Source organism: Cervus canadensis, chromosome 31 (assembly GCF_019320065.1).
Source record: "Cervus canadensis isolate Bull #8, Minnesota chromosome 31, ASM1932006v1, whole genome shotgun sequence".
Classification (NCBI taxonomy): Eukaryota; Metazoa; Chordata; class Mammalia; order Artiodactyla; family Cervidae; genus Cervus; species Cervus canadensis.
In genome coordinates this window covers 34,636,505-34,663,873 of record NC_057416.1, presented here as the reverse complement: position 1 = coordinate 34,663,873, position 27,369 = coordinate 34,636,505, and the positions used below count along the sequence as shown (strand labels likewise).

Below are 27,369 nucleotides of genomic sequence, written 5' to 3'. Positions count from 1 at the left end.
TTTTGGTATACTCTTCCCATTGTTCTCAGCTCCTCCTTCTGCAGACTGGAGGACGACTCCTTCCTGGGATGTTGAGTAGGTCGTTGCTGTTCGTGACATTGCGGTGCTGCGTGTCATCTCAGCCTGTGGGCAGCAGGCCCGCCTCCCCACCCCTGACTCCTAATCCCCACTGCTGGCGGTGTCTCTCTAACTACTGGGTCATCAAGGAAGGAGTGGAGTTGAGGATATTCACAGTATTATTAAATAGGGAAACTGCAGTGTCACCAACTGCATTCGGTTCTAGGAGATTTATTAGCATATTTATTTTTCATTTGGATGCTCCTTTTAAAGAAGAAGACGGTTTATTTCAAAACTCATTAGCTTGTTCCTGGCTTTTCTAATTCCTCGTGGAATCCTGAGAACATGACACTTCGATTCAGATGGCTTTTTGTTTTGTTTGTTACCTACCTTAGTGTTTTTAATGTAGCTAACTTATGTAATCAATGTATTTTCTCACTGCACAGAAAGTTGGAGTGACTGGTCCTCCTGATCCACAAGTCCGCTGTCCCTCTGTTATCGAGTTTGGGAAGTATGAAATTCATACCTGGTACTCCTCTCCATATCCTCAAGAATACTCAAGGTATGTTTTGAGAGGCCATTTACCTTTGCTCTTAGATTCCTGGCCGTCCAGCACTAGAAGGGGTCTTGGAGACGTTGTTGTGGTCCAGTTCCTCTCTTTACATTGAAGAAAACCGGTGGGTTTTAAGTGTCCGTGACAGCAGCATACTTCGGCAGCCTCTTAGTCTCAGTTGGCTTTGTAATAGATTTTCTTTTCCGTAACCTATCCAAAAACTATTATTTAAGATCGGAAACCTGACACATGGTCAGAATGAAAGGGGAACATTTTTTCTTTATGAGAAATTGACCTTCATATCTCACACCAAAAGCTTTTTTTAAAGAGAAACTTTTATATTTAACTAATAAATAAAGTTTCACTGAGTAGCCTTTTATTTAAATTTTTATAATTTAACAAACTTGGTAAGTTATTTGTTTTCCCAGGAATAATTAGCCAAATGGTATAAAATTATATATAAATGGCTTGGGTTTCTAGATATAAAAATGGATCATTCACCAGCTTTTTGGGATAAGGCAGTGAGCTTAGGGAAGCCAGATTTGTTTCCTGACTCAACTCTGACATTGATAAGCTACGTAACCTTAGAAGTTACCCAGCTACTTGGTGCTTCAGTTTCCTCATCTATAAAACAGGGATAGTAATAGTTCTGACCTCAGGAGGTTTATTGTGAACATTAAATGAGTAGAATCATGTAAACCACTTAAAAATGGTTTAGTGCTCAATAATATAAGGTTTTTTTCTTTTAGGGTTGAAATGAAAAAGTTGAAAAATAAGATTTGGTCAAAAAATTAAACACTGGCTTAGCCTTTGAAGTACAGCGGTCATTAGTTCTTTAATCTGATTTACAAATCTAAGCGAATTAGAAAAGTAGGAGTGAGACCTCAGTGACAGAGAGAGAGAGGGAGAAGGCAAAACCCCAGGAAACTAAGATAAAAGCTTATGAAACACAGCAGCTGAGAGCCATTTATTGTAGGATCAGTTACCTCCAAACTCTGTGTTAGACCTTTAAGAAAATATTCTGTTTATTTCATGGAAGAATGACAATCTGAGTTTGTTAAAAACATTAAATTATATATTATGTATATATGTTAAAAGAGGGAAGGAAATTCCTCAACTACCTACAGAACACAGGTAGTCAATGCAGTGTCTTCCTCAGGAGTTATGGATAGCCAGGATGTTGTATAATCAAGAACAGCAGAGTTGAAGAATTAATTTCATCATTAGGTTTAAAATGAGTTGTTTCTGTTTTTAAGTGAGCTCTGCCAGCTGTGCGGATCACGAGAGTGCCCCGCCTGGAACAGAAAGCTTGTTCAGCCTCTGTGTCACCTGTTCTGGTGGTTGTCATGCAGAGAGTGGAACCACGGGCAGCTTCTCTTCCTCTCAAGGGCAGGAGGAGGAGAGGAGCTCATTTAGTCAGGAGTGGAGACAGAAGATGAGAATGAGGCTGTCAATTTTAAGATATTAAGTCTGATTAAAAATGTTGCATTTTGCTCTGATGAATTTGTCCCTAGAATTTGACTTCTTAATCAAGTTTGAGGGAGTTAGTTACCAGTGAAAGAATGAACAAACATTGCCAGCAGGAAAATAAATAACCTAAGAAGTATAATAGGAATTGTAATAGAAAGCAGCAGTAGAAGAAAAACTGTAAAATTCATCTGAGTAGAATTTTAGACACTCTGTACTTTTCGTTAGTCACCATTGTGAACGGTTCCCTGAAAATAGCAGATAATATTGTGTAACTTATAAGTTTTTTAGTAATTATTTTTTCTATCTTTATATTCATAATTTTCTTAATTATATTTTCGGAAAACCACGTTTTATTGAGTTTAGACTTGTTTCACTTCTGAGTTCTTTAAACTTGAGTTGACTATAATGTTTAGAGATCACATGTTTTCTAAATAATAAACCTATATTTTTACTTTGTTGATGACTATCATTCTCTGCTAAATTACTTCTAAATTATTTTCTTATTAATAAAAGTTCTAAACACTTAAAAAAATTTCCAAATCCTAAAGCATGCAAAGTAGGACAGTTGGAGCAAAAACAAAGAAGAAAAGATCGTAAGAGGAAAAATTATTTGGGAAGTAGGATTATGTACTATCTCCTTTAATATTCAGATATTTGTGTGTGTGGTATATGTTAAGTAGTCTTGCATCCATGAATTTTAAAAAACAAAATGAAACAACAGCAATGAACCAGCTTCATTTGGAGCAGTATGATTAAGTCTCAGACGTTGAAGAATATAAACCAGAGGTTTTAACTTGAGATTTCCCCCGCAGGGTGCTGTGATGCACACACATGGCAGATGGGTCCATAGAGGGCCCTACTCTGCCTTTAAAAACATGACATAAATAGGCCAAAGGCAAGATGGAATATTCTCTACTCCTGAGCTGTTTAGAGCCTTAGCTTCTTAATAACCTCTTTGCTACAAGTTCATATTAAGATAAGGTCCTAAAAAGGCAGATCCTCACATATTTGAATAGTTCGGAAACCGTACTCTACCTTTTGATCCTGTTCCTGACTGGACTTGATGCTTAGATTTTGTACAACCCCAGTTACTAAGGAACAGCATCCTCAGAGTCTTTGAATGACCGTTAAATGATGAAATAAAATGAATGAAAGGAGAGTAAAACTATTCATAGTATTAATCATAAATAATAGCCATAGTTACCATTCACTGAGCTTACTCAGTGACTAAACATCTCTGGAATAATTTTGTGAGGTGGATATTGCTATCTTTGTTTTTACAGGCCAGGGCCCAGCAAATATATTCAAGACCGTACAGTTTATGAGTGGTAGAACCAGGATGTAATCCCACGTTTCTCTTAACATGTAGCTGTAACTTTTAACCACTGTGCATGACTGCCCCATATAGCATTGATACCCAGATTGATCTCAGGTGGCTTGTACCATAATCTTTGACTTAAGGTGTATTTGGTGTAATTTCTAGTGTGTTAAAATTTTACTATTGACCTATTATAAAAGCCACACAAACTGCTGCTATCTTGGGCAATGTTCAAAAGCCACAATAGGCTCTTTCCGCCATCTTTCCGTGCCGCCAGAATGGTGCGCATGAATGTCCTGGCTGATGCTCTCAAGAGTATCAACAGCGCTGAAAAGAGAGGCAAATGTCAGGTGCTTATTCGGCCGTGCTCCAAGGTCATCGTCAGGTTTCTAACAGTGATGATGAAGCATGGTTACATTGGTGAATTTGAAATCATCGATGATCACAGGGCTGGGAAAATTGTTGTGAACCTCACAGGCAGGCTAAATAAGTGTGGAGTGATCAGCCCCAGATTTGATGTGCAACTCAAAGATCTAGAAAAATGGCAGAATAACCTGCTCCCATCCCGTCAGTTTGGTTTCATTGTACTGACAACCTCAGCTGGCATCATGGACCATGAAGAAGCAAGATGAAAACATACAGGAGGGAAAATCCTTGGATTCTTTTTCTAGGGATGTAATACGTACAAATAAAATGCCTTAGAGGGGGGAAAAAAAAAAAGCCACAATAGGATGAGTATTTGCATTATCCTAGAAGTAAGGGAACCAATACAACTGCAGCCCAATCCTGACTTCAGAGATTGTGGTATCCATGTCATGGGTGACTTTAAAGTAAATGTCAAGTGTGGGGGCTATACCCCCATGATGCAGCTAGTCAGAGTGACCATACCCCTCCTCAGTAGTCAGGGCCGAGGTTCTCTCAGAGAGAAGATGGCAGAAGCAGCACTCAGCAGTGTTTAGGTCAGGGAGCATTCCTGATTTCAATAACTGCACTTCATTTCCTGTAATCTGATGTTTTTCCTATTTGATATATTTTTTCAATGAGAGAACTGCAACCGTTTGTACTCCTACTAGAAGAAATATTTGAGCTTTTCTAGAGTTTTATGGAATGATTCCCATTAGACTAACAGTGTCATCCCAGTAGGCTTGGTTTTAATAAAGTCAGAGGCTTTTAAAATACAAAGGATCATAAGAGACTATGACAGACAGCTGTATGTCAATCAAATGGACAATCCAGAGGAAATGGAAAAGTTCCTAGAAATGAACAATCTTCCAAGGCTGAAGCAGGAAGAAATAGCAGATGTGAAAAGACCAATTACCAGTAATGAAATGGAATCAGAAATAGAACAACTATCAGCAAACAAAGCTCAAAGACCAGATGGCTTTATAGGTGAATTCTACCAAACATTTAGTGAAACGGTAGCACCTGTCTTTCTCAAACAATTCCAAAAAATAGCAGAGGAAATAGCGCTCCCAAACTCATTCTATGAGGCAAGCATCACCTTGATACCAAAACAAAATAAAGATACCACAAGAAAAGAAAATTATAGGCCAGTATCACTGATGAACATAGATACAGAAATCCTTAACAAAATACTAGCAAACCAAATGCAACAATGTATTAAAATGATCATAAGCAATGATTAGAAATAATAATAAAGTGAGGTTTATCACAGGAATTCAAAGATTCTTCAATATCTGCAAATCAATCAGTGTGGTACAATACCTTGAAGAACAGTATTAACAAGTTGAAGGATAAAAATATTGTGACCTCAGTAGATGCAGGAAAAGCTTTTGACAAGATTCAGCATTCATTTATGATAAAAACTCTGCAGAAAGTGAGCATAGAGAGAGCACCCATAATAAAGGCCTGTATGATAAGCCCACAGCTAATTGCATACTTAGCTGTGGAAAGCTGAAAGCATTTCCTCTCAGATCAGGAACAAGACAAGGAACAAGACCACTTTTATTCAACATAGTGTTGGAAGTCCTAGCTATCACAGTCAGACAAGAAAAAGAAATAAACAATCCAGATTGGAAAGGAAAAAGTAAATTGTCACTGTTTGCAGATAACGTGATACTATACATAGAAAGGTCCTAAAGAAGCCACAAAAAACGTTTGGAGCTCACTGATTTGGTAAAGTTGGCAGGGTACAAAATTAATATGCAGAAACCTGTTGCATTTCTATACACTGACAGTGAACTATCAGAAAGAGAAATTAAGGAAAGGGTCTCATTTACCATTGCATCAAAAAGAATAAACCTGCCTAAGGAAGTAAAAGATCTGTACTCGGAAAACTGTTAGACATTGATGAAAGAAATTGAAGATGACATTGAAATTGAAGAAGACAAATTGAAAGATATGTGTATAGATTGGAGAAGTTATTGTTAAAAATGACGATACCATGCAAAGCAATCTACTCATTCAGTGCAATTTCCTATCAGATTACTCAGGGTATTTTTCATAGAACTGGAACAAAAATTTTCAAATTTGTATAGAAACACAAAAGACCCCAAATGACCAAAACAATCCTGAGAAAGTAAAACAGAGCTGGAGGGTTGACTTAGACTATGTTACAAAGCTGCAGTATTCAAAACAGTGTGGTGCTGGCACAAACACAGACACAGAGGTCAGTGACACAGAAGAGAGAGCCCAGAGATAAACCTGGCACTTACGGTCAGTCTGTGATGGACAGAGCAAGAATGTACAGTGGGGGAAAGTCAGATTCTTCAGTAAATGGTATTGGGACGATTGGACAGTTACACGTAACAGAATGAAACTCGACAGTTTTCTTAAATCATGTCAGAAATAGATGGTTTAAAGTCCTAAAGATAAGACCTGAAACCATAAAATTCCTAAGAGAAAATACAGCTGGAACACTCTTTGATATAAATTGGAGCAGGTTTTTTTTTTTTAATCTGTCTCCTAAAGCAAAGGAAATAAAAGCAAAAGTGAACAAATGGAGCCTAATTAAACTTAAAAACTTTTGTCCTGTGAAGGAAACCATTGACAAAATGAAAAGACAACCTACTGAATGGGAGAAAATGCTTGCAAGTGATATGATCAATAAGGGATTAATACCCAAAATATATAAACAGAATTGTTTTTGTTTTTTTTTTCCTTCAGCCTCAGTACTTATTTATATGAGAGAAGACACAGTATATTTGGATTATATTTCTTGTCATTGTATCATCCAGTGTTTTCGTATATGCAGTTTTTGTTTTAGTATCAGATCTTAGCATGCTTACCAGTTTTGGACACAGTTTTCAGGATACAGGGGAGCCTCTGTGCTGAGGATACATGGGATGTGTGTTTATCATAGAGAGCCATACAGTCTTCTCAGTCCAGGCTAAAATACTTACAGAAACCACTGGTTTTTAGTTTAGGCTATGTTCCTTCTGTGGCTTTATGAACTGACCTAATCACTTTAGTAGGGCTTCCCCGGTGGCTCAGTGGTAAAGAATCCGCCTGCACTGCAGGAGACGCGGGATAGGTTGCTGAGTTGGGAAGATCCCCTGGAGGAGGAAATGGCAACCCACTCCAGTATGCTTCCCAGGATAACCCCATGGGCAGAAGAGCCTGGCGGCCTATGGCCACGAGGTCGCAAAGAGTCAGACCTGACCGAGCACACTTGCACGCACAGTCACTTTGTTGCCTAGCTCCTGAGCACAGAGACGTTGTAAGGGAGAGGCCTGACAGACCACTACCAAAATAGCAAGTGTATTGGATAAATATAAGTTATTATAGAAATATAACAAAATATATGAAGAAACAACTAGAAATTTTATTTCAGTCATTGAAAATAGACCTTTGAGGTACAGGATTTAATGTCATATTTAACTGGAGAGAAAGCCAGAATTTCAGAGTAGAAGGAAGGAGGTAGTGTAGCATGTCCTAACTTGAAAAAACATTTTCCGTATTATAATTTTATACTTAAAAATATGTACAAAATCTGCTTTTACAATCCCCACTATATGTCCATCATACTCAGCCTCTGTACCTAGTGTACCTAACACAGGGTCTGATAGTGTTCAATACATGTTCATTTTCTGAAATTAATGAATGATCTAATAAAGGAAGAAAGAATGTACAGCTTAACAAAATCTTCACTTACTGGTGTGTTCCCAAGGCAGACTTTGCTTTCTACTTATTGGAGATCATCAAGGAGGATAGAAGGTGAGATTTTCATGGCTGTCTGGTAGGTAACTTTAAAAGACGACAAGGATCAGTCTACTAGGAAGATCCCAGGATTGTGTGAATTGATTCCCACCCCTGCCCTCTTGCTGTTGATTAGTTGGATCCTGTTATCCAAATAAGTTTTATCTTTGATTTTTGTGTTTCCTTTTTTAAAAATGTGATTAATGGGAATAATGATACGTTCTTTACCTTTTTACCTGGGTGGTAATGAGAAAGAATAAGAGTGAAAGTTTAAAATCTTATAAAATATAAAGCCCTCTTGTTTGTGTAATTATTTTTTTTACAGGCTGCCTAAGTTATATCTCTGTGAATTCTGTCTAAAATATATGAAAAGTAGAACTATTCTGCAGCAGCACATGAAGAAGTGTGGATGGTTCCATCCTCCTGCTAATGAGATTTATAGAAAGAATAACATTTCTGTTTTTGAGGTAAAGTAGAAGATGTTTGGTAGTTGTCTTCCTATCCGTTTCAAACACAGCACCCCCTGTGCTTTACCCGTTTGCACAGCTTGATTTGTTTGGGAAATGTTTTACTGTTGTTCACTCACTATGGAGTCAGTAGTTCAGCTCTATAGGAGAGAAGCAGAATTAGGTCAGTCTAAGTGGTACCAGTTCACAAACTTGATCTCTGAATAAACTATTTTATATTTCATTGAATCAAAGACATCAGTTGTAACATATTTTATATTCCACTCAGAAGGTAAAAGTACTGCAAATTATGTGAGAGAGAGAGATATATATATATATATGACTCCATTTGATTTTTTAATGCCAACAGATTTTACTTTTGTATAGATATGATAAGATTATGTCTTAGACTCTATGAAACATGGCACTTAAAAGATTTCTACTGCTCTATTTAAAGGAATATTGTGTAAAGGTATATATGTAATAGCTGTAGTAAATCCTAATAATATTTCCTGACTTCATCATGACTGTTTGACTTACGCTTCATCTGTGATTCTGTGTTGTTAATAGTGGTTTTTAATTTCTTGATCTTGGTTCTGTGGTTTGATTGCCCAACTATTAATTGAGTACCTGCATGTGCTCAGTTCTGTTAATTCCGATGATGATAGACTTTCAGGTTGTCAGGATCTGCTCCATCTCTCACTTTCTTAATCTTCCCAGAGCTTTTATTTTAGGTGAGGAATAGAGGAGCTCTTGACCTTTCAGGGAGGGAAAAGGTGTTTTGTACAGTAAATTGCTTAAATTGCTAAAGAAGTTGCAGTCTTTTTTTTTTTTTGCCCACACATTGTGGCTTCTGGGATCTTAGTTCCCCAACCAGGGGTTGAACCCCAGACCCTTAGCAGTGAAAGTACACAGTCCTAAGCACTGGACCGCCATGGAGTTTCCAGAAGCTGCAGCCTTAAGATGTCAGTGTCTCTGGGTCTGATGCAAGCAGTCATTGGCGTGTTCATGAAAGAGCACACCCTGCAGGGGTGTTGGGAGCATAGAGCTTCCTTCTCCTGCTCCTGGCCAACCAGAGTCCACGAAATACCTCACTTGCCAGGTTGCCGCCAAGGGAACCTGCTCCTTGCTTTTGACAATAGATAATAATCCCTCAAGGAGCTTTATTTAGGGGGGAACCTCATTTTGGCAGTCAGATTACATTGCTTCTGGCTGCTGGCACAAGTTAAACTATTGTTTTACTTTGTTTTGCTTAACAGATGTATTTTAGAAGAGGTTACATTTAGATCTTTTGTTGAATTACATACTTTTAAAAATACATCAGATCAGCTTGCCATCTGAAGGATTCCTGTAGTCAGTCTTTTTATAAAAGCAAAATGCTATTTTGAAAATGGCCATCACCTCCTTGTCTAGCCTTTTTTTGTGCTTTGTTGAAGTGCAGTGTTTTGTGTATTTAGTTGTCTTAAAGTAGCAGACACTGTACTCTGCCATTTCAAGAGACAGCTTCCAGATCCATTGTGTTCTGAGAGTTGCCAGCTTTTCCTGGGCTGCACTGTGGGTACTCACAGGCGCTCTTTGCTGACGTGTGTTATTCTAGAATTAAAGAGACACCACGCTGACTGTTTTGTCTGTTTTTTCCTCTAGGTTGATGGGAATGTGAGTACCATTTATTGTCAGAACCTGTGTCTCTTGGCAAAGTTGTTTCTTGACCACAAAACACTCTATTATGACGTGGAGCCATTTCTTTTTTATGTTCTAACCCAGAATGATGTCAAGGGCTGCCACCTTGTTGGCTACTTTTCTAAAGTAAGTATACAGCTGAAATCTGTCTTGAGTGCATGTGGCAATGTGAAACAGTCTCGTTGTCATTAGGAGGCTTACAGGACGCAGCCCCTGCTGGGGGCCATGTAGCTTTCTGGAGAGGGAAACGGGAGGACCCCTGAGACCCTTGCCAGGTGCCAGCAGGTGCCTAGTAACGCCCAGCAGACTGTTCTCTGCTGGGAACGTGGAGCTGCTGCTCACACCCCAGAGGGAAAGCTTTGCCGTGGCTTCTGCTCCCGTGGTGATGATAGGTGGAACTTGTGACATAAACAGAGTCATTACCTGTCTGAGTTCTTTCTCTGTTTAAATCTTCTCTTCCCAATTTGAATGTTAAGCATAGAAGGAAGAATTTTTAAGAAGCCATTTTTATTAAAGGATACATTCTCTCCTTCAAGTTTCCATTCTCTTGAAGAGAAAAAAAAAGTTTCTTTTGTTGTCAGACAACATAAAAGATGCAGTTTTACTTAAGAAAGCCCGTGATAAAATCTAACTGTATAAAAATAGTTAAGTGAAAAGCCCTAGTTGTTAGTAGGCTGTTTCAATAGTTGAATATAATTGGAAATATATTGCTTTGTTTATAAAGGTGTATTTATACCCACCGTATGTAGCAGCAAAGCAGGGCTACAGTAAAAGGAACTTGGGAGTCGGTGATGAACCGTCCCACTTCTAGGGGCCACATTGACGGCAGTGTTTGTGGCTTTGCAGATCAGTCAGGACTCGGATTCCTCTGCTCATCTCAGGCGTTGACATGCTGTTTTTGAGTTGCAGATGGTGTTGGGTGGCATCACTTCAGTTTATGTTTTTCTCTAGGGGATGGTTGCTTTGTGGGGAATGCCAGGGACTTAACACTGTCCTCTCCCTCTCAGAGGGGTACTTTCTTGTTGATGTGCATTGCTAATCCCAAAGGACCAGGGCTGTGGTTTTGATTGTTAATCTTTGTTTCTTAAAAATTAACACTAGTGGTTAGTCTTACCAGTCTGTTGTTTTAAAACTAGGCTTTTGTTTTCTTTACCAGGAGAAGCACTGTCAACAGAAATACAACGTTTCCTGTATAATGATTCTTCCCCAGTACCAACGCAAGGGCTATGGGAGGTTTCTCATCGATTTCAGTAAGGATTATAGTAACGTAACTGCTCATTGTATCTTCTGTGGACTTTCTTTTGGTTGGACATGAAGTATTTTTAAATTGCTAATATTAGATACGAGTTTCTATGTGATTTATAGCAAATAGTTTTAATTTGCAGCTATTAATTTACAGTGGAACTTAGTTTTATTTAATGCAATAATTCTGTCTCACAACAATATTACAAAGCTTTGCAGAACTACTTAAATTAGCACTAATGAAGAAGTGCAGCACCTGCCCTATTTTTCTTACCCAGTTATCTGAGAAATGTGTACATTGCGTTTTAGTTACAGGCTCTACTGTAACTAAAATATCGATGCACCTTTAAAAACGATAGAAGTAAATGATAGGGTAAATAATGTAATTTGAGTTAAAAATTGAAAGCTAACTGTTCTAAAAAGGTCATTGTGGAACTTGCATTTTGTTTTATACATTGATAATCTTGCTTTGAAAGTAAATGTGTATTGGAGGTAAATTTTCTATTAATTCCTGGAGAAGGAAATGGCAACCCACTCCAGTATTCTTGCGTAGAAAATTCTATGGACAGAGGAGTCTGGCTGGCTGCAGTCCATGCGATCGCAAAGAGTTGGACATGACTGAGCACACATGCCTTCTGTTGATTATGAGATAGTGGTATTGGAGGGAGTATTTTCCCTCAGATATTTGCTCAAAATAGTGATGTTTAAAGGAATACTTTCAGAAGTAATGGAAAAGGATTCTGATAGGCAGTTCTTCTAAATATCAGATGATTACATTTCTAGTGTTGATTCTCTCACATGGACCAGTGAACCTTATTCTACTTAGCCTTAGACTGTGTCCCTAACCATATTTAATTGGAAATATGTGCCAATATGTGACACAGTATAACCACCATATGTGGTTATTTTTTACATTTTCCTGTGTTTTTCTTCCAACTAGTAGTAGAGGATAAAACACACACTGTTTCCTTTAGTATCAATATATTGTTTTGAAATAGAACTCATGATTGGATGTGTTACGCCATTAAATAGAAGAGTTAGGTCTTTTTTTTTTTTGAGCTATACAAACAATAGTCTATATGATTATAATGTTTGTTTTTATTTTAAAACTTTTCCTAATGTAATATATTTTCCCACTTTACCATTCTTAGATGGATATTTTCTTTGATGACAAAATGCTACCTTTTTCTGCCATCTCCATTTTTGATACTTTCCCTTAGAGTTTATTCCTTTCTTTTCCTGCTCCATGCATTAGACAGTAAGACAGAATAATACCACCACACACAGTAATGCTGGCATGCTGACATTCTTGCTTTTCAAGAATTAGGGTGATGAAATTAGGGTGATGAAATACAGAAATTGTCGTATAGGTCCCTCATAGAACCTCAGTCTTAGTAGGATTATGTAAAAACTTGAAGGCAGTCTTCCAGTGTGCAAACAAGTAGTTCTGTTGCCATCTAGTGGCCCAAATAAAACATGCAAGGATGGTTTCCCCCATCATACATTGAGGCAAAAAGCGTTCTTGCTTCGATCTTATCTGTGCAGCCTATTAATATGAAGTTCTGATTTTTAACAGTTTGAATATTCTAACAATGTGATTTATATTAACTATAAACAAAGTAATACTAACTCAATGTCCAGAGTATATAAATTGTGTAATCTTCTTGCAAATTTGTTTTCAAGTAATTTTGTAATTTTGTTCTTGAAGGAATTAGCTTCTGAAATTATAGCCTATAATACTTGGATTGATTATATGGAAGAAGGGCTTTTATTTTTGTAAACTGCCATCTTTTAGGCTCTCTGACATATTTGTGATTTGGGGGTTTCTTTAGGTTATTTGTTATCAAAGCGTGAAGGCCAAGCAGGGTCTCCAGAGAAACCGTTATCCGATCTAGGTCGCCTTTCCTACATGGCTTACTGGAAAAGTGTAATATTGGAGTGCCTTTATCACCAAAATGACAAGCAAATCAGCATTAAGAAGTTGAGTAAGTTGACTGGAATCTGCCCTCAAGACATTACTTCCACACTCCACCACCTTCGAATGCTGGACTTCCGGAGTGACCAGTGAGTATTACACCCCTTTGTATGACCTGTGAAAGGTGATTAGGTAGAGGTGCTGGGATCGGGCAGCCAAATTATCGGTTAAAGTGCATGAACTGACGGAAGTGGTGTACCTGGTGATCCTGAGACATCATTTTCCTTTATATATTTTATACTGTTGACCATTTTTTAAAAAACTTTTTTTCTAGTCTTCTGTCTAACTTTCGGACCTAAGCTACTGAATCTGTTATTTATTGGAAACACCTTCACAATACAAGTAACAGCTGCAGAAATAGTATCAACTAAAATACACAAATATGGTATGGAAATTTGATTAATTTCCATACAGATGGCACAGAATGAGCTACAGGTCAGAGGAAAGACAGCTTACCTGTCTAGTGTGATGCAGAAAAGGTCACAAAGAAAGGAGGCATCTGGGCCAGAACGATGGAGAACAAAAGACAGAATGCAAGAGAATAGCAGAAGTTTCAGAGGTGGGAAGTGTGAGGTAGGAAGTGACTGAAACAGCTGCTTCCATCGCTCTAGTTGGATGTGAAGTCTTTATCCAGCTTCATGTTTCTGAGCCATCTCGGTGGTGTCTTTCCAGGCAGGCTTTTTGTGAAGCATTTATCTGCTCTCATTTCCAGGGCTTTCTGGGAGTGTAGCTCCATATTCATTGTTGGTACTCCTGCTGCATCGTTGATTGCTATAAACTTTTCTCTGGTTTCAGATTTGTGATTATCCGCCGGGAAAAGCTTATCCAGGATCACATGGCAAAGCTTCAGCTGAATCTGCGGCCTGTAGATGTAGATCCGGAGTGTTTGCGCTGGACTCCTGTCATAGTCTCCAATTCTGTTGTCTCAGAGGAGGAGGAGGAGGAGGAGGAAGAGGAGGAGGAGGAGGAGGAGGAGGAAGAGGAGGAAAGAGAGCGGGAAGAGCGTCAGAGCCAGGAAGGAGAATTGGAGCCAAGTGTAAGGGCACGGGCAGTCCCCGGTGTTGATAACAGAAGAGCATGTGTTGGTTTTCTGAAACCAGTACTGTAAACTCACATTAGAATTTTCAAGTTTATTTCAGTGATAGAAATTTCAGGAAGACTGGGTTTTGTTTACTTATTTGTATATTTTTAAGCCTTATATCATTAGGAAACCTTCAAATTTGTTATATTGTGTTATGAGTATTTATCAGAGTGCCTATAAGCAGCTAAGTTTGAAGCTGTATAGAAATTGAGGAATCTGAATTAAATTTAAATCTGACCATTGTTTAAAATGAAGACTCATTTTCCTTAAAACATTAAGGAAATAATGTAAACAGTGCATATTTTCTAATAGAGCACTAAACAGTTCAGTGTCTTTAGCCATTAAAAGGTTAATGAAGGTACTACATCATTTTCAACATTTTTCTTCATGTGATGCTTACTTTTCTCTGTTCTTTTTTTTTTAAAGCAGTGCTTTCATCCTTTAAAACTCTGTTTTCTGTTTTGATAGACATAAATAGTTTCAATGCCCCCTGTTTAGTGTAATTTTCCAAATAAAATTAAGTATTCAGAATAAAATAAGTCAAAATCATTCCAGAAATTTTCTTTGATTTTTTGAGCATCCTCTTTCTCTTGCCCACACCCCAGAGTTTGTCTTCTCTCTGTTTCTAAATTTCTGAGAAATTTCGTGAACTGTCTCATTTAACATTTACTAGATTATAAGAAAAATAACAGTCACTTTGTTTACTGTTTGCATAGTGGTTAAGAGTACTGGCTCTTGGATCAGACTGCCTGGGTTTACATCCCAGTCTTCATTTGCTATTGCATGGCCTGGGGCAGATTACTTACATGTTCTGTGCCTCAGTTACCTCATTTGTAAAATGGGATATAATAATAATATTTCACATAATTGGCGTGGATTTTACCCATATAGCTTTTAAAACAGTGCCTAACACACAAGAGATATTTATGTTAAGTATTAAATAATGTTATCTTTGAGTGTTATCTGTTTTCTTACCTCAGCATTTAAAAGGCCAGAATAGGAGATGTAACCAAATATAAGACTGAAAATTAACCAGCATGGTTTTATTTTCTAAAATCAGGTGGGGAAGTCTGCATCTCGCGAGAACAAAGAACAGGATTCTTACACTTCAGTAGAAAGTGAAAAGAAACCAGAAGTTGCAACACCAGCCAGTACCACTCGTTTGAGCAAACAGGCCCTTCCCCGGGACAGCCTTCCTGCCAACAGTCAGCCGCCTCGGCGAGGCCGCTGGGCGAGGAAGAACAGAAAAGCCCAGGAACGCTTTGGTGATAAGGACCCGAAACTGCTCTTGGAGGAGACGTCAGCCCCCCAGGAGCAGTACGGAGACTGCGAGGAAAAGTCAGAACCTTCCCAAGAGCAGTACTTAGAGAGCGAGGAGCCGTCGGCGGCCTCCCAGGAGCAGCCGAGCCAGGACGGGAAGCCGGACGGGCCCAAGAGGAGACCCAGCGAGGGGCTTGAGCTCTGGCGAGGCCCGCCGAAGAAGAGCCCTGAGCCCCTGAAGTGCGGGCTGCCTGACGCCCACGACCGGCTGCCCCGTCGCTACAGCGAGGGTCGCTACTGCGAAGGCCGCTACGCTGACGGGGACCGCCCCGCGCTGCGGGGCTGCAGCGAGAGCAGCGAGGAGGACGGGGAGCCCGAGAGCCCCCGGTCCAGCTCGCCCCCGGTGCTCACCAAGCCCACGCTGAAGCGGAAGGTGGGCCCCGCCCCGCCCCGCCCCGGGGCTCTGAGAGCTCGGGCGGGAGTCCAGTGTGTTAGCCTTTGCGCTGCATGCCCAGTGTCTCCTAGCCTGTGAGCTTCCCAGTGAGCACGTGTGATGTGCACTTGGCTCCTCTGCTTCATGAGTGTTCACCTGGGAGTCACACTTAAGGGCTGATAGGCTGTTTCCAGCTTGCTAGTTTAATTTCAAATTATGACTTCTTAGGGATTTAGAAAATCCCCGGGGGACTTCCCTGGTGTTCAGTGGTTAGGACTTTCGCTTCCACTGTGGGGACCGTGGGTTCAAACCCTGGTCGGGGAGCTGAGATCCCGCAATCACAAGGCCAAAAGCCCGGATTAGAAATGTTTCTATTAGAAAAAGAGGCCGCACACCCCGTGGTTGCATGGACTGTGGGCATGACAGTGCCCGGATGCTCGGAGTGAGGCCTGTCCCCTCGCCCTGACGGCGCTGTGTCCTGCCTGGGTCTCTCTCCTCTTCAGCCCTCTGTGGTTTCACTTAACTTTGTTTTCAAAGTATTTTCTAAACTATATTTCATCATCTTGCAAAGTTTGAATAACCAGATTATTGCTGAATGCTATGAGGTGGTAGTCACGGATCTTTTAAACCATATACCAGAGATCTCCCAAACTGTGGCATGAACTTTAAACATACCAGCCAGGCCGAAGTGCGTCAGCTCTCTGGATAAACCACCCTGGACTAGAGAGGTGGCAGCTTTCACCCAGAGCAATAAAATCATTCTTCCCCTTAGCAGAGCCTTGGGGAAAAAAAAAAGATAGGGCTATTTATAAAAAAAAAAAAAGCTTTCCATTTTAGGAACAGTTTTAGATTTACAGATTTATCGCGAAGAAAGTATGAAGAGTTCCTATATTCCCCATACCCCGTCACTGCTATTACTGACCTTTTCCCTTGATGCTGCACATTGGTCACAAATAGTGAACCAGCACAAATACATCATTAACTGGAGCCCACACTTTGTTCAGATTTCCCCCCGGCTCCCCAGGATACCGCCCAGCACACCACACACACTGCCTTTAGTTGTCATGTCTTTTTAGGCTCCCTGGTTGTTGGTGACAGTTTCTCGGACTCCTTGTTTTTGATGAGCTTGTCAGTTTTGAGGAGTACTTGCTAGATATTCTGTAGAATGCCCCTCGTGGTATGAAAACAGGGTGACATGTTTTGGGAAGAAGGCCACAGAGGTAAAGTGCCATTCTCATCACTTCATAGAAGGGTGTCTGCCGTCAGGCACGCCAGGACCAGATACAAGGGCGTTTGCTGTCAGTGTGACTGCTCCCTGTTGACGTTCGCGTCAGCCCGTCGCCTGACCTCCGCGCCTCAGGCTTGTCAGGCTTCACTCGCGAGCTACTGCCTTTTTCAGGCCCCTTTCTATACTGTGCTCTTTGGAGGGAGGTCACTGCCTGCAGCCCATACCTAAGATGCAGGACGTTATACTCTGCTCCCTAAGAGCAGAGTATCTGTGTTAATTACTTGGAATTCTGTTTGGGAGAGTTACCTATTTTCTCCTGTTTCTTGTCATATCCATGTGGCCTCATAGATACTTACTTTCATGCCCCAGTCCTCGGATCAGCCATTTCTCCTCAGAGCAGGGCCATGTTTAACCTCATTTGAAAAGCTGTGTTCTCAGCTAGAAAGACTAGTAAGTTTAAAGTGGAGAAAAATTGATTAATCTGCTGTTCATTATGTGACTGTGAAGAATATATCTTTGCCATCCTAGGCTTATGTTGCCTTTTTATGAAATAAAATTATGCTCTTTCCCTGTGTAAAAAGAGAATATTATAACAGGCAGTGAGTACATGTACAGGATACATGTAAAGTTTTGAAGAAATTCACTTGACTAGGAATCGCAAATGATTTTATAGCCATTTCTTTACTGACTGGATGTGACCTTAAAGCAAGTCCTATAAACCTTTCTGGCCTCTGTAGAATGAGGGGATTGAATTAGATCAGCTTTGGTAGTATATGATATCATTTTGTGATATCTATTATGTGATTTGAGATGTTACATCAACCGTAGTCCAGAAGTATTTCTAATGTGCCACGTCCCAACACCAGATTTATTTCTGTAATGCGCGCTAACACCAAGGAGATCTATACCGACTCCATATCCCCATGCTCCACTGTACCTCTGTGGATAGCGCATGACAACGGTATACGGCCTTCCTGGTGCTTCTGCTGACATGCACAGTGGAGCTGTGAGATGTACAGTGTTTTATTTCTTTTTTTCTCTTTTGAGGAAAAGAGAAGATACTAGCCTCTATGTCATTTCAGTATTGAAATAGGCTGCTTCCTAGGGTACTAAATGTAACTGGACTGTTAGGGGAATGACTCTTTAGGCATCTACTTTTTACTCTGTTCTTTTATAAAGTTGTATTCAGTGATCCTTTTTATATCTATGACACTTTATGTATATATAGTATCTTAACTATGGTATTTTGAAATAATGTTCAAAATGTGTTTTGGCAAACAGCATACTCATTTGATACGTACTAATTCTGTCAGGTTTAAAAACTCTTAATCATGTTATTAATGGAAATGATGGTGTTCATTACCGTAAATAAAATGCTTCTCTCTCTTTTAAATAGAAACCAATTCTTCACCGAAGGAGGAGAGTGCGAAAGCGCAAACACCACAACAGCAGTGTGGTCACAGAGACCATTTCTGAGACGACGGAGGTCTTAGACGAGCCTTTTGAAGACTCTGACTCCGAGAGGCCGATGCCGCGATTAGAGCCAACGTTCGAGATTGATGAGGAGGAGGAAGAGGAGGAGGAGAGCGAACTCTTCTCTCGAGGGTACTTCCATCGCTTGGCCTCCCAGGACATTCTCAGGTGTCGGTCTGATTCGAAGAGGAAGTCTAAAGATGAAGACGATGATGAAGAGTCAGATGATGCTGATGGTACGTTGCTTGTTGTAGTTTCCTGGTTTTGAAAGATACAGCGGTGGTAGCTGCAAAGCCTCCAGCGAAGAGGGTGAAGGGCAGATGACTCGCTGAGCAAGTGCAGGACGACTTGCAGCCTCTGTAGAGCTGTATCGAGTGGGCTTATACTCAGCTTCTGCCTTAGTTCTCTGTCCTTTTGTCAGAGTATTTTTTCCCAGTTCCCCCATAGCACCTGTTTTTGCCTTTGCAGAAAGTAATCTTGCTGTTTGGAAATTGTTCTTTTTGCCTAGTCCTTTCTTGGCCATTATGTGTGTCTTTGGTTAATGGGTAGACGAAACTTAGTGTGAAGAAGATAATTAATAACCCTCTACTGGAGTGTGCAGTCTACAGACCTGGCCTGTTCTGCTAATTGTGTATGCTGAGTGCTTAAAATAGGCACTCAGTAAATACAGTTAAATGACTAAGTGCTTAGAAGTGGCTCTCAAATAAGGTCAGATTCCTGTAAATTGGACTTGCTTCAAATCTGTTCCTGAATCATATCTGTAATATGTCTTACTCAACGAGTAGTAGTAAATTTCTAATTTAAAGGGTAACAATACCTCAAAATAAGTTAAATGTTATGGCATAGCTAAAAATCCAGTGATTAGACTGGTTGTTGTTTCCTCTTTAAAGATGAAAAGAAGGGGCTCATATATGACTTGGGTCCCAAACTAGTTCACATTGTTGCCCAAATTTCCTGCCTTGTGCTGTGTGGCCTCCTTGCTGGGGTCACACTGAACCTGCTTTGCTTTGCTGGGCGAATTTGAAGGAATTGCGTTCACACTTGGTGCATAAACCTATAGCTTTTATGTACTGACTAGTTGGGCTTTTAAAAATAAATTCACTCAATTTCAAATCTAGTAGACAACTTGCATTTTCTTCAGTCTCACATCTTTGTATAATCAATACTTTTAATGTAGTGATGACTAAGTTTTTTGCTTTATGGTGCATGATTTTGCAGAATTTTATTGTGTTTTGAGATACGTAACTAGGAAACTAAAAATTTATTTTGTAAAGAATGTGGCACTTTTGCAGAATTCTGTCTTATATCATCATAGATTAAAATAGTATCCTCTAAGTTCCTACTGAATAGAATTTTCTCTAATGTAGCCATTTCCTTTGTTTATTTTCAGGTTACTACTGGTAACTATACCTTTTTAGTCCCACCAGTTCTATCCCCCACCCCCTAAAAAAATACCTGTTCCTACCTTGCTCGTCTTCTTTTTAAAAATTAATGGGAAATGTGGATGTACTTAATGTCCCACCAAACTGTACACCTAAAAATGTGAAAATGGTAAATTTTATGTTATGAATATTTTATAGTTTTTAGAAAAAGTGATGGTGAGAAAGTGATGCTAATATCAAATTTATTTCTAGTAAACCCTTTGCTTCAGGTCAGTATTTGTCCAGGACTACATGCCTTGCAACTCTTTTTACACAAACACAACACTGGCCGGGAAGTGTTCCTGTAGGATTCCTCAAACATGGCCTGGAGTAGTTGGCTCATGATATTACCTGAAGTAATGATTTTGTAGAAACTAAGAAAACCAAAGCATAATATAAATGGGGGTGGGGGGTGGGGTGGGATAAGTGAGATGATATGTAACTTACATGGTAAAGACAGCTTGTCGCAAGTAGCTGTGAAAACTACTAGTATTTGTGTCCTTATAAATCTATCTCCATTTTTTAAATGATGATATTGAGTCTTAGGGTAACTTCCCAAACATGTGCAGTTGGCTTTGATGATGCATTTGAACCTAGTGAGTGGACCAGAATTCTTTTTCTTGTTCTGCCAGTTCACTGTGTGACTTCAGAGGGTATCATGAAATAGGTTTTTTCTTTAGATTCTTAACTTAAAAATGAAGATAGTCAGGAGTTTGGGGTGATAATAAAATCATTTCTGTTGTACCTGTGGGCTCAGAAAAAGGCACTAGGAAATAAAAGATCCTATAATTTATTTTATTTTTTATCCTTCCTGTGCAGACACTCCAGTCCTAAAGCCAGTGTCTCTCTTGAGAAAATGTGATGTGAAGGACGCTCCACTTGAGCCAGATACATCCACGCCCATGAAGAAGAAGAAGGGGTGGCCCAAGGGCAAAAGCCGCAAACCGGTTCACTGGAAGAAGAGACCTGGGCGCAAGCCAGGCTTTAAGCTGAGTCGCGAGATGGTGCCAGTGTCTGCTCAAGAGTCCGTCGTTGAGCCTATTGTCTCCCTTCCTAAAGCGGGACGTAAATCCAAAATGGAAGAGAGCGAAGAAACTGTTGAACCAAAAGAAGACTTGCCTTTAACGGAGGAAAGGAAGGAAGACGAGGAGCTGCCCCTGGAAGCCGAGGAGGTCGAGGAGGGGGAGGAGGAGGACACCACCAGCAGTGACGTCAGGGCGGCCTCTCCCGCCGACGCCAGCAGCCCCGAGGCCGAAGCCAAGGAGCCCGAGGCCGGCGAGGACGAGGAGAAGCCCCGCGTCCCCGCAGAGCAGCGGCCGACGGAGGAGGCGCCGCAGGAGCTGGCCAGGCAGGAGCCCGAGGAGGAGGAGGACACGGCCGCGGAGACCAACCAGAGCGAAGACCACGATGCGGACGACGAGGACGACGGCCACCTGGAGCCCGCCAAGAAGGAGGAGGAGCCGGGGGAGCCGCCGGCGCGGGAGGGCGTCAAGGAGGAGCCTGGCGGCCGGGAGGCTTTTTTAGATCCTAATGTGCAGGGCAGCGGGGAGAACCCGAAAGACAAGGAGGAGACGGAGCCGGATTCCGAGGAGGAGCAGACTTCCCACGACGCGTCTGTGGTGTCGGAGCACATGCCGGGCTCTGAGGACGACCACGAGGAGGACTCGCGCTCGAAGGAAGAGCTGCTGGAGCTGAAGGAGGAGGAGGAGATCCCACACAGCGAGCTGGACCTGGAGACGGTGCAGGCCGTGCAATCCCTGACGCAGGAGGAGCGCGGCGAGCACGAGGGCGCCTACCAGGACTGCGAGGAGACGCTGGCTGCCTGCCAGACGCTGCAGAGCTACACGCAGGCCGACGAGGACCCGCCGCTGGCCCTGGTGGAGGACTGCCACGCCTCGGAGCACAACAGCCCGCTGTCCTCCGTCCAGTCCCACCCCAGCCAGTCGGTGCGCTCCGTCAGCAGCCCCAGCGTGCCCGCCCTCGAAGGGGGCTACACCCAGATCAGCCCGGAGCAAGGATCCCTGTCCGCCCCGTCTATGCAGAACATGGAGACCAGCCCCATGATGGACGTGCCTTCCGTATCCGACCACTCCCAGCAGGTGGTGGACAGCGGCTTCAGCGACCTGGGCAGCATCGAGAGCACCACGGAGAACTACGAGAACCCCAGCAGCTACGACTCCACCATGGGCGGCAGCATCTGTGGGAACAGCTCTTCCCAGAGCAGCTGCTCCTACGGCCTGTCGTCCTCCAGCAGCCTCACCCAGAACAGCTGCGTGGTCACCCAGCAGATGGCCGGCATGGGCGGCGGCTGCAGCCTGATGCCGCAAAGCAGCGTCCCGCCCGCCGCCAACTGCGGAATCAAGTCCCCGCAGAGCTGCGCCGTCGAGAGGCCTCCCAGCACGCAGCAGCCTCCGCCGCCCCAGCCGTCGCAACAGCCTCCGCCGCCACAGCCTCAGCCGCCAGCCCCGCCGCCGCCACCGGCCCAGCCCCCGCCCCCACCCCCGCCGCCGCCCCAGCAGCCGCAGCCCCCGCCCCCGCCCCAGCAGCAGCCCCCTCTGTCGCAGTGCAGCATGAACAACAGCTTCACGCCGGCGCCCATGATTATGGAGATCCCCGAGGCCGGCAGCGCGGGGAACATCAGCATCTACGAGCGCATCCCCGGGGACTTCGGGGCCGGCAGCTACTCCCAGCCGTCGGCCACCTTCAGTCTGGCCAAGTTGCAGCAGCTGACCAACACCATTATGGACCCCCATGCCATGCCTTATAGCCATTCTCCTGCTGTGACTTCCTATGCAACCAGTGTTTCTCTGTCCAACACGGGACTGGCTCAGCTGGCTCCATCGCATCCCTTAGCGGGGACCGCTCAAGCACAAGCCACCATGACGCCGCCCCCGAACTTGGCCTCCACCACCATGAACCTCACGTCCCCTCTGCTGCAGTGCAACATGTCTGCCACCAACATTGGCATTCCCCACACTCAGAGGCTGCAAGGGCAGATGCCCGTCAAGGGGCACATCTCCATCCGCTCCAAGTCGGCGCCCCTGCCCTCCGCGGCGGCTCACCAGCAGCAGCTGTACGGCCGCAGTCCGCCCGCGGTCGCCATGCAGGCCGGCCCGCGTGCCTTGGCTGTGCAGCGTGGCATGAACATGGGGGTGAACTTGATGCCCACCCCTGCCTATAATGTCAACTCCATGAATATGAACACCCTGAACGCCATGAACAGCTATCGAATGACCCAGCCCATGATGAACAGTAGTTACCATAGTAACCCGGCCTACATGAACCAGACAGCACAGTATCCTATGCAGATGCAGATGGGGGTGATGGGGGGCCAGGCCTACCCCCAGCAGCCTATGCAGCCGAGCCCGCACGGAAACGTGATGTACACGGGACCCTCCCATCACAGCTACATGAACGCGGCGGGCGTGCCCAAGCAGTCGCTCAACGGACCTTACATGAGAAGATGAGCAAGACGGACTTGCAGTTCAGAACCTAAATATATATAAATAAAGGAACCTTTTATACTGACAAACCAGAGAAAAATGGACCTTTTTTCCAGTTAAAATATTGCTGTAGATTTAGAGGAATTTTTCTTTGGTTTATTTTATTTTTTAGAAAACCTGGTCTTCTCTTTTTTGGGGGGTTCCTTTTGTTCTGGGTTTTGGTTTTCTTCACAATCTTGAACATTTTACAATAGAACTCATCTAAAAACGGATTTGGGGATAGGGGAAACATGCACAGAAATCTTTTCATAATTAAAAAGAGCCTTACTTTCTTTACACGCCACATGGACAGAATTTGTGTAAAAGTGAATTATCTGTATTTTATTTTAAATTGTATGTTTCCCCTCAAGTGTTTGCAGCTCCCAGTGTCGTCATTTTTAAATGTTACATATACATCTCCAGGGTTAGCCAGACCCTTTTCCTCCACACCCAGCCTTTCATTCCCTACTTCATTCCAGCAGGAGGCACTTATGGGAGACTCGGACGGGGACATGGAGAACAACCCAAGCTCCTTAAACTTATTATTATTGTTAATATTATTATTATTATTATTAATAAAGCGAGGCAGGAAAATGCTTCTCCTCCTAAAATCCCCTCCACTCCCTACACATACACACACGCGCACACACACACCTCTCGAAACCTTTCCCCAAGAATGTTTCTTTATAGATGGACTTCATTGAAATGTTTGTTTTTCTTAGATCAAGTGTAATATAATTTTTTAAAAACTACTCCCACTCAGCACTCAGAGACACAAAAATACTGTAAGTCTCAATTAACAGCAGAATCTCAGAGGAAAGCTGTTTGCAATCCTGATACAGCCTTGGAGGAATAGATGGTCAGTTAACAATCAAAAGAGGAACGTAACCTCTTGTTTTTTTTAACCACCTGGTGAATCAGCCATACGCACATAATTCCACGCAGCCTCTTGATTTTAGTACATACCTTGAGACTCTTAAGGGTCTCGATTCTCGAGCCTTCCTGACTCTGATGAAAGTGAACAGCAGACCCCGGTGATTTGGCGATGAGCCTCTGACATCCTCATCTGAAGGGTTGGCGGGTGACTACACCGTCAGTGACTTGAGAAATACCTAACTAACCTTTGACACTGTTTACTTCGTGTTGGGAGAGATGACGCAGATAGCATGTTGTGAGGGAGACTGTGGTGTGAGTCTTACAGCTACTACAGTGATAACATGTGATAACATACCTCTATAGTTTTCCTTCGTCTTTTGAGATCCTGAGTCCCCTCCCCTGTGAATCGGGATGCGCGGCCCCTCGCCCGGGAGAGGCTGAAAAGAAGAGAGATCGACCCACCACCAGCATAGTCGGGCAGATCTGGACAGCAGGGTTTTAGCAGGCTCCTATGTTACTCCCAACTTCATTCTCTTTTCTCTTGTGCAGCCAGTTTGCCCATTCTCTTCTTGTCACTTGCTCCAGGGATAGGTAAAAAAAAAAAAATACATATATATATATAAAAGTATATATATGTGTATATATATATACATATATATGTTCCATCATTAGAAGATGGACACTATTATACCACTTGGTATGTGCAGTCAAATATCCAAAAGGGGGAAGAACTGCTTAAAGAAATACCTGTAAGCATTAAATTCTCTCCTTTATTTGTACATTTTATATAGATAAATTTTTGAAGTAACAAATTAGGCATTAAATTTTTTCAAATGCACAGGTTTGTTGGGTTTTTTTTAATATATATACATATATACACTTTAATTGACTTTCTCAATTAAACGTGTTAGGTAGGTCAAGGCAGAATTCCACCTCTTCACCGCTGTCTGAGCATTCTGAGCATGTGCAAGGCTGAGTAGGACCCAGTCTCTGTATATACCGGTCCGGCCCCCAGTCCTCTCTGTAGAACGCGCCCTTGTGCTGGCCTCTGCCGACTCTTCAGCGCTTTCATTGCTTCCTGGTTGGGGCGGGGACGGGGTGGGTGGGGAGGGAGGTGTCTTGGGAGGAGGGTGGGTCAGGGCAGAAGGAGAAGCTGTTGAAACGAGGGCCGTGAATTCAGTTTCTGTTGGTTTGCGGTTGTGTTTGGTTTTGTTTCTTTTTAAAAAAAAAAACAAAAAAAACCAATTTTCAATCGGGCAGCTCCCTTTTTCCACAAGCCTTTTTGTGACTTTAGAACTATTGTAGAGAAAATGTTCTTTTCTATATTATAAAAGAAATTATCCAACACAGTAATATTGGTACCTGTCATTTTTTCACTTCTGTTTAAAAAAAAATGTATTTTTAGCAAGATAACTTGGGTAATCTTCTAAAAAAAGAAATTTAAAAAACTCACTGTTAGTGACTTTGATGCCTTTTAAAATAAGAGCTTTTTCATTTCATTCCATCTTTAAAATTTTTTATCTTTGTTGTAGAATATTAAAAACTATTTTAAGAAAGATAAAAATTCTCTTTAAAGAGATCTCTAGAGTGTGTGAATAGAGCTCCAGATGCCTCTAAAAGCCGCATGTACAAATGAAGCTAAGTCTATTCCTGTCTGTTTATATTTGCTTTTCCTGTTTTGTAACCTCTTTGTACTTTGTTCATGGTGACTTGTAAGCTACGGGGAAGGGGTGCCTAGATGCCTTCGTACTTCTCCATGTCACGCGCTCCTGGGCCAGCCGGCCTCCTTCCTCTCCTGTATGTAATATCACTTTTTTTTTCCCCTTTCTAGCAAGTACTTTCAAAAGAACTCTGTACATTTTAACATTAAAAAAAAAAAATAAATTATGTTGAGCCATTTTGGATGTCTGTCTTGCATGTGGAATTTTTCTCCCAAGTGCTTCCAATTCTCCAATTCTTTTTCTACACACACACTCAGGATTATTAGCCTTTTCACACGCCTCTTCAGCTAGCAAGTATAAGTGTATGACCTTTGCTTTGAAATTTCAGTTTTGATTCAAATAATGTGTTTCAGTTCCAAGAATACAGTTTTCCCTTTTCCAAAGAAAATGGAATCATAACCTCACTTTGGTGGGTTTTTTTTTGGGGGGGGGGGACCCATTTGAAAAACTTTTAAAGGGATTGTAATTCATCCAACCAAAAAAAAAAGACATACAAACTCAGAAACAAGTAGCTCCCGGACTTGGAACAAAGTGGTGTTTTTTCTCATCTTAGTTGACCTGATTGTGTAATCTAGGAAGGTTTGCCAGAAATCCGGGTCATAAACATCAATCATTTTTTTGATATTTTCTGAGTTATTGTTCTCGCTTCTCATCTAAGAATTTTGGGTATAAGGCAGATTCCAGAATCAGGTTTGGCTTTGGGAGACTGACAGCTGTTTGGGGTAGGGAGGTGAGACAGATTGAGGTTTCATGCCCTCCTCACTTGATCTGATGCCCTTTGCCGCTGAGTTAGGAGTTTAGGAAGTGGACGTTAATCGTGTTCATAGGAGACATTTGTTCTACACTTTGTGCCATGGGAGTTTTAGGCTGTGTCATCTCCAGAAAAATAAATGTGTTTTTCTTTCTCCCCCTGATTTGCTTGCTTCAGTAGTCACAACTTGGAGCCGAGGTTGTCACTGCACTTCGCAGTTAGTAGTGAATTGTCTCAAAAACATATACTGCCTTTGCTACTGCAGACTCCCTGCTTAAAGTGATTGCAGCATGCAACAATTCTGATGTTTTTACCAAGAAGATAAGTGACCAAATAGGCTTCTTTTAAGTGTGAGCGACCCCCACTGCCTATCACGTGTAAAACTGGAGTAGTTCCCTGTGTAGCCAGCTCCCAAGTGATCAGGTGAGGAGGGCCTCTCTCTCTTCTTGGCCATCTGGCCTTTTCACTCTCAGCAGGTGGGTGAGGGAGAAAAGGGACCACAGCCTCGACGACTGTGTGGCCGAGCGCCTTGGTCCGTCCCCAGAGAATCTGCTGCCGCGCCTTCCCTTCCTCGGGTTCCAGGAACCCTCGTCCCACGCAGTCTCCCTGAGCATCCCAGGTGGACCGGCCCCTCTGTCGTGCGGGGACAGCCACGTGTCCTGACGGAACGTCGGGGGCCGGGGGGACAGCTCCAGCTCCTCCGGTGAGAATGACTGTTGCAGGGTGTCCCTGGGTCACCCTGCA

The 27,369-nt window shown here is 42.3% G+C and overlaps 2 protein-coding genes across 3 annotated transcripts in view; both read left to right on the top strand.

The window, feature by feature from the left end:
- KAT6A (lysine acetyltransferase 6A) overlaps positions 1-26,057 on the top strand; it is a 103,436-nt gene extending 77,379 nt beyond the window's left edge. For both annotated transcript variants that reach the window (XM_043454008.1, XM_043454007.1), the window contains exons 9-17: positions 504-619; positions 7,882-8,023; positions 9,647-9,808; positions 10,839-10,932; positions 12,757-12,988; positions 13,695-13,935; positions 15,041-15,673; positions 18,298-18,610; positions 20,615-26,057. In XM_043454008.1, the coding sequence (XP_043309943.1) occupies positions 504-619; positions 7,882-8,023; positions 9,647-9,808; positions 10,839-10,932; positions 12,757-12,988; positions 13,695-13,935; positions 15,041-15,673; positions 18,298-18,610; positions 20,615-23,262 (4,581 nt within the window). In that variant the 3' untranslated portion in view covers positions 23,263-26,057. The remainder of the gene's footprint in view (positions 1-503; positions 620-7,881; positions 8,024-9,646; positions 9,809-10,838; positions 10,933-12,756; positions 12,989-13,694; positions 13,936-15,040; positions 15,674-18,297; positions 18,611-20,614) is intronic.
- Positions 3,662-4,103, top strand: LOC122432243 (40S ribosomal protein S15a-like). Its single transcript, XM_043454025.1, has one exon. The coding sequence runs from the start codon at positions 3,677-3,679 to the stop codon at positions 4,028-4,030; it is 354 nt and encodes a 117-aa protein (XP_043309960.1). The 5' UTR covers positions 3,662-3,676; the 3' UTR covers positions 4,031-4,103.
- Positions 26,058-27,369: the final 1,312 nt, after the last annotated feature.

What these genes read in the sequence shown, in the direction of transcription:
- LOC122432243 (XM_043454025.1), top strand. Translation starts at nt 3,677, where the DNA reads ATGGTGCGCATGAATGTCCTGGCTGATGCTCTCAAGAGTATCAACAGC.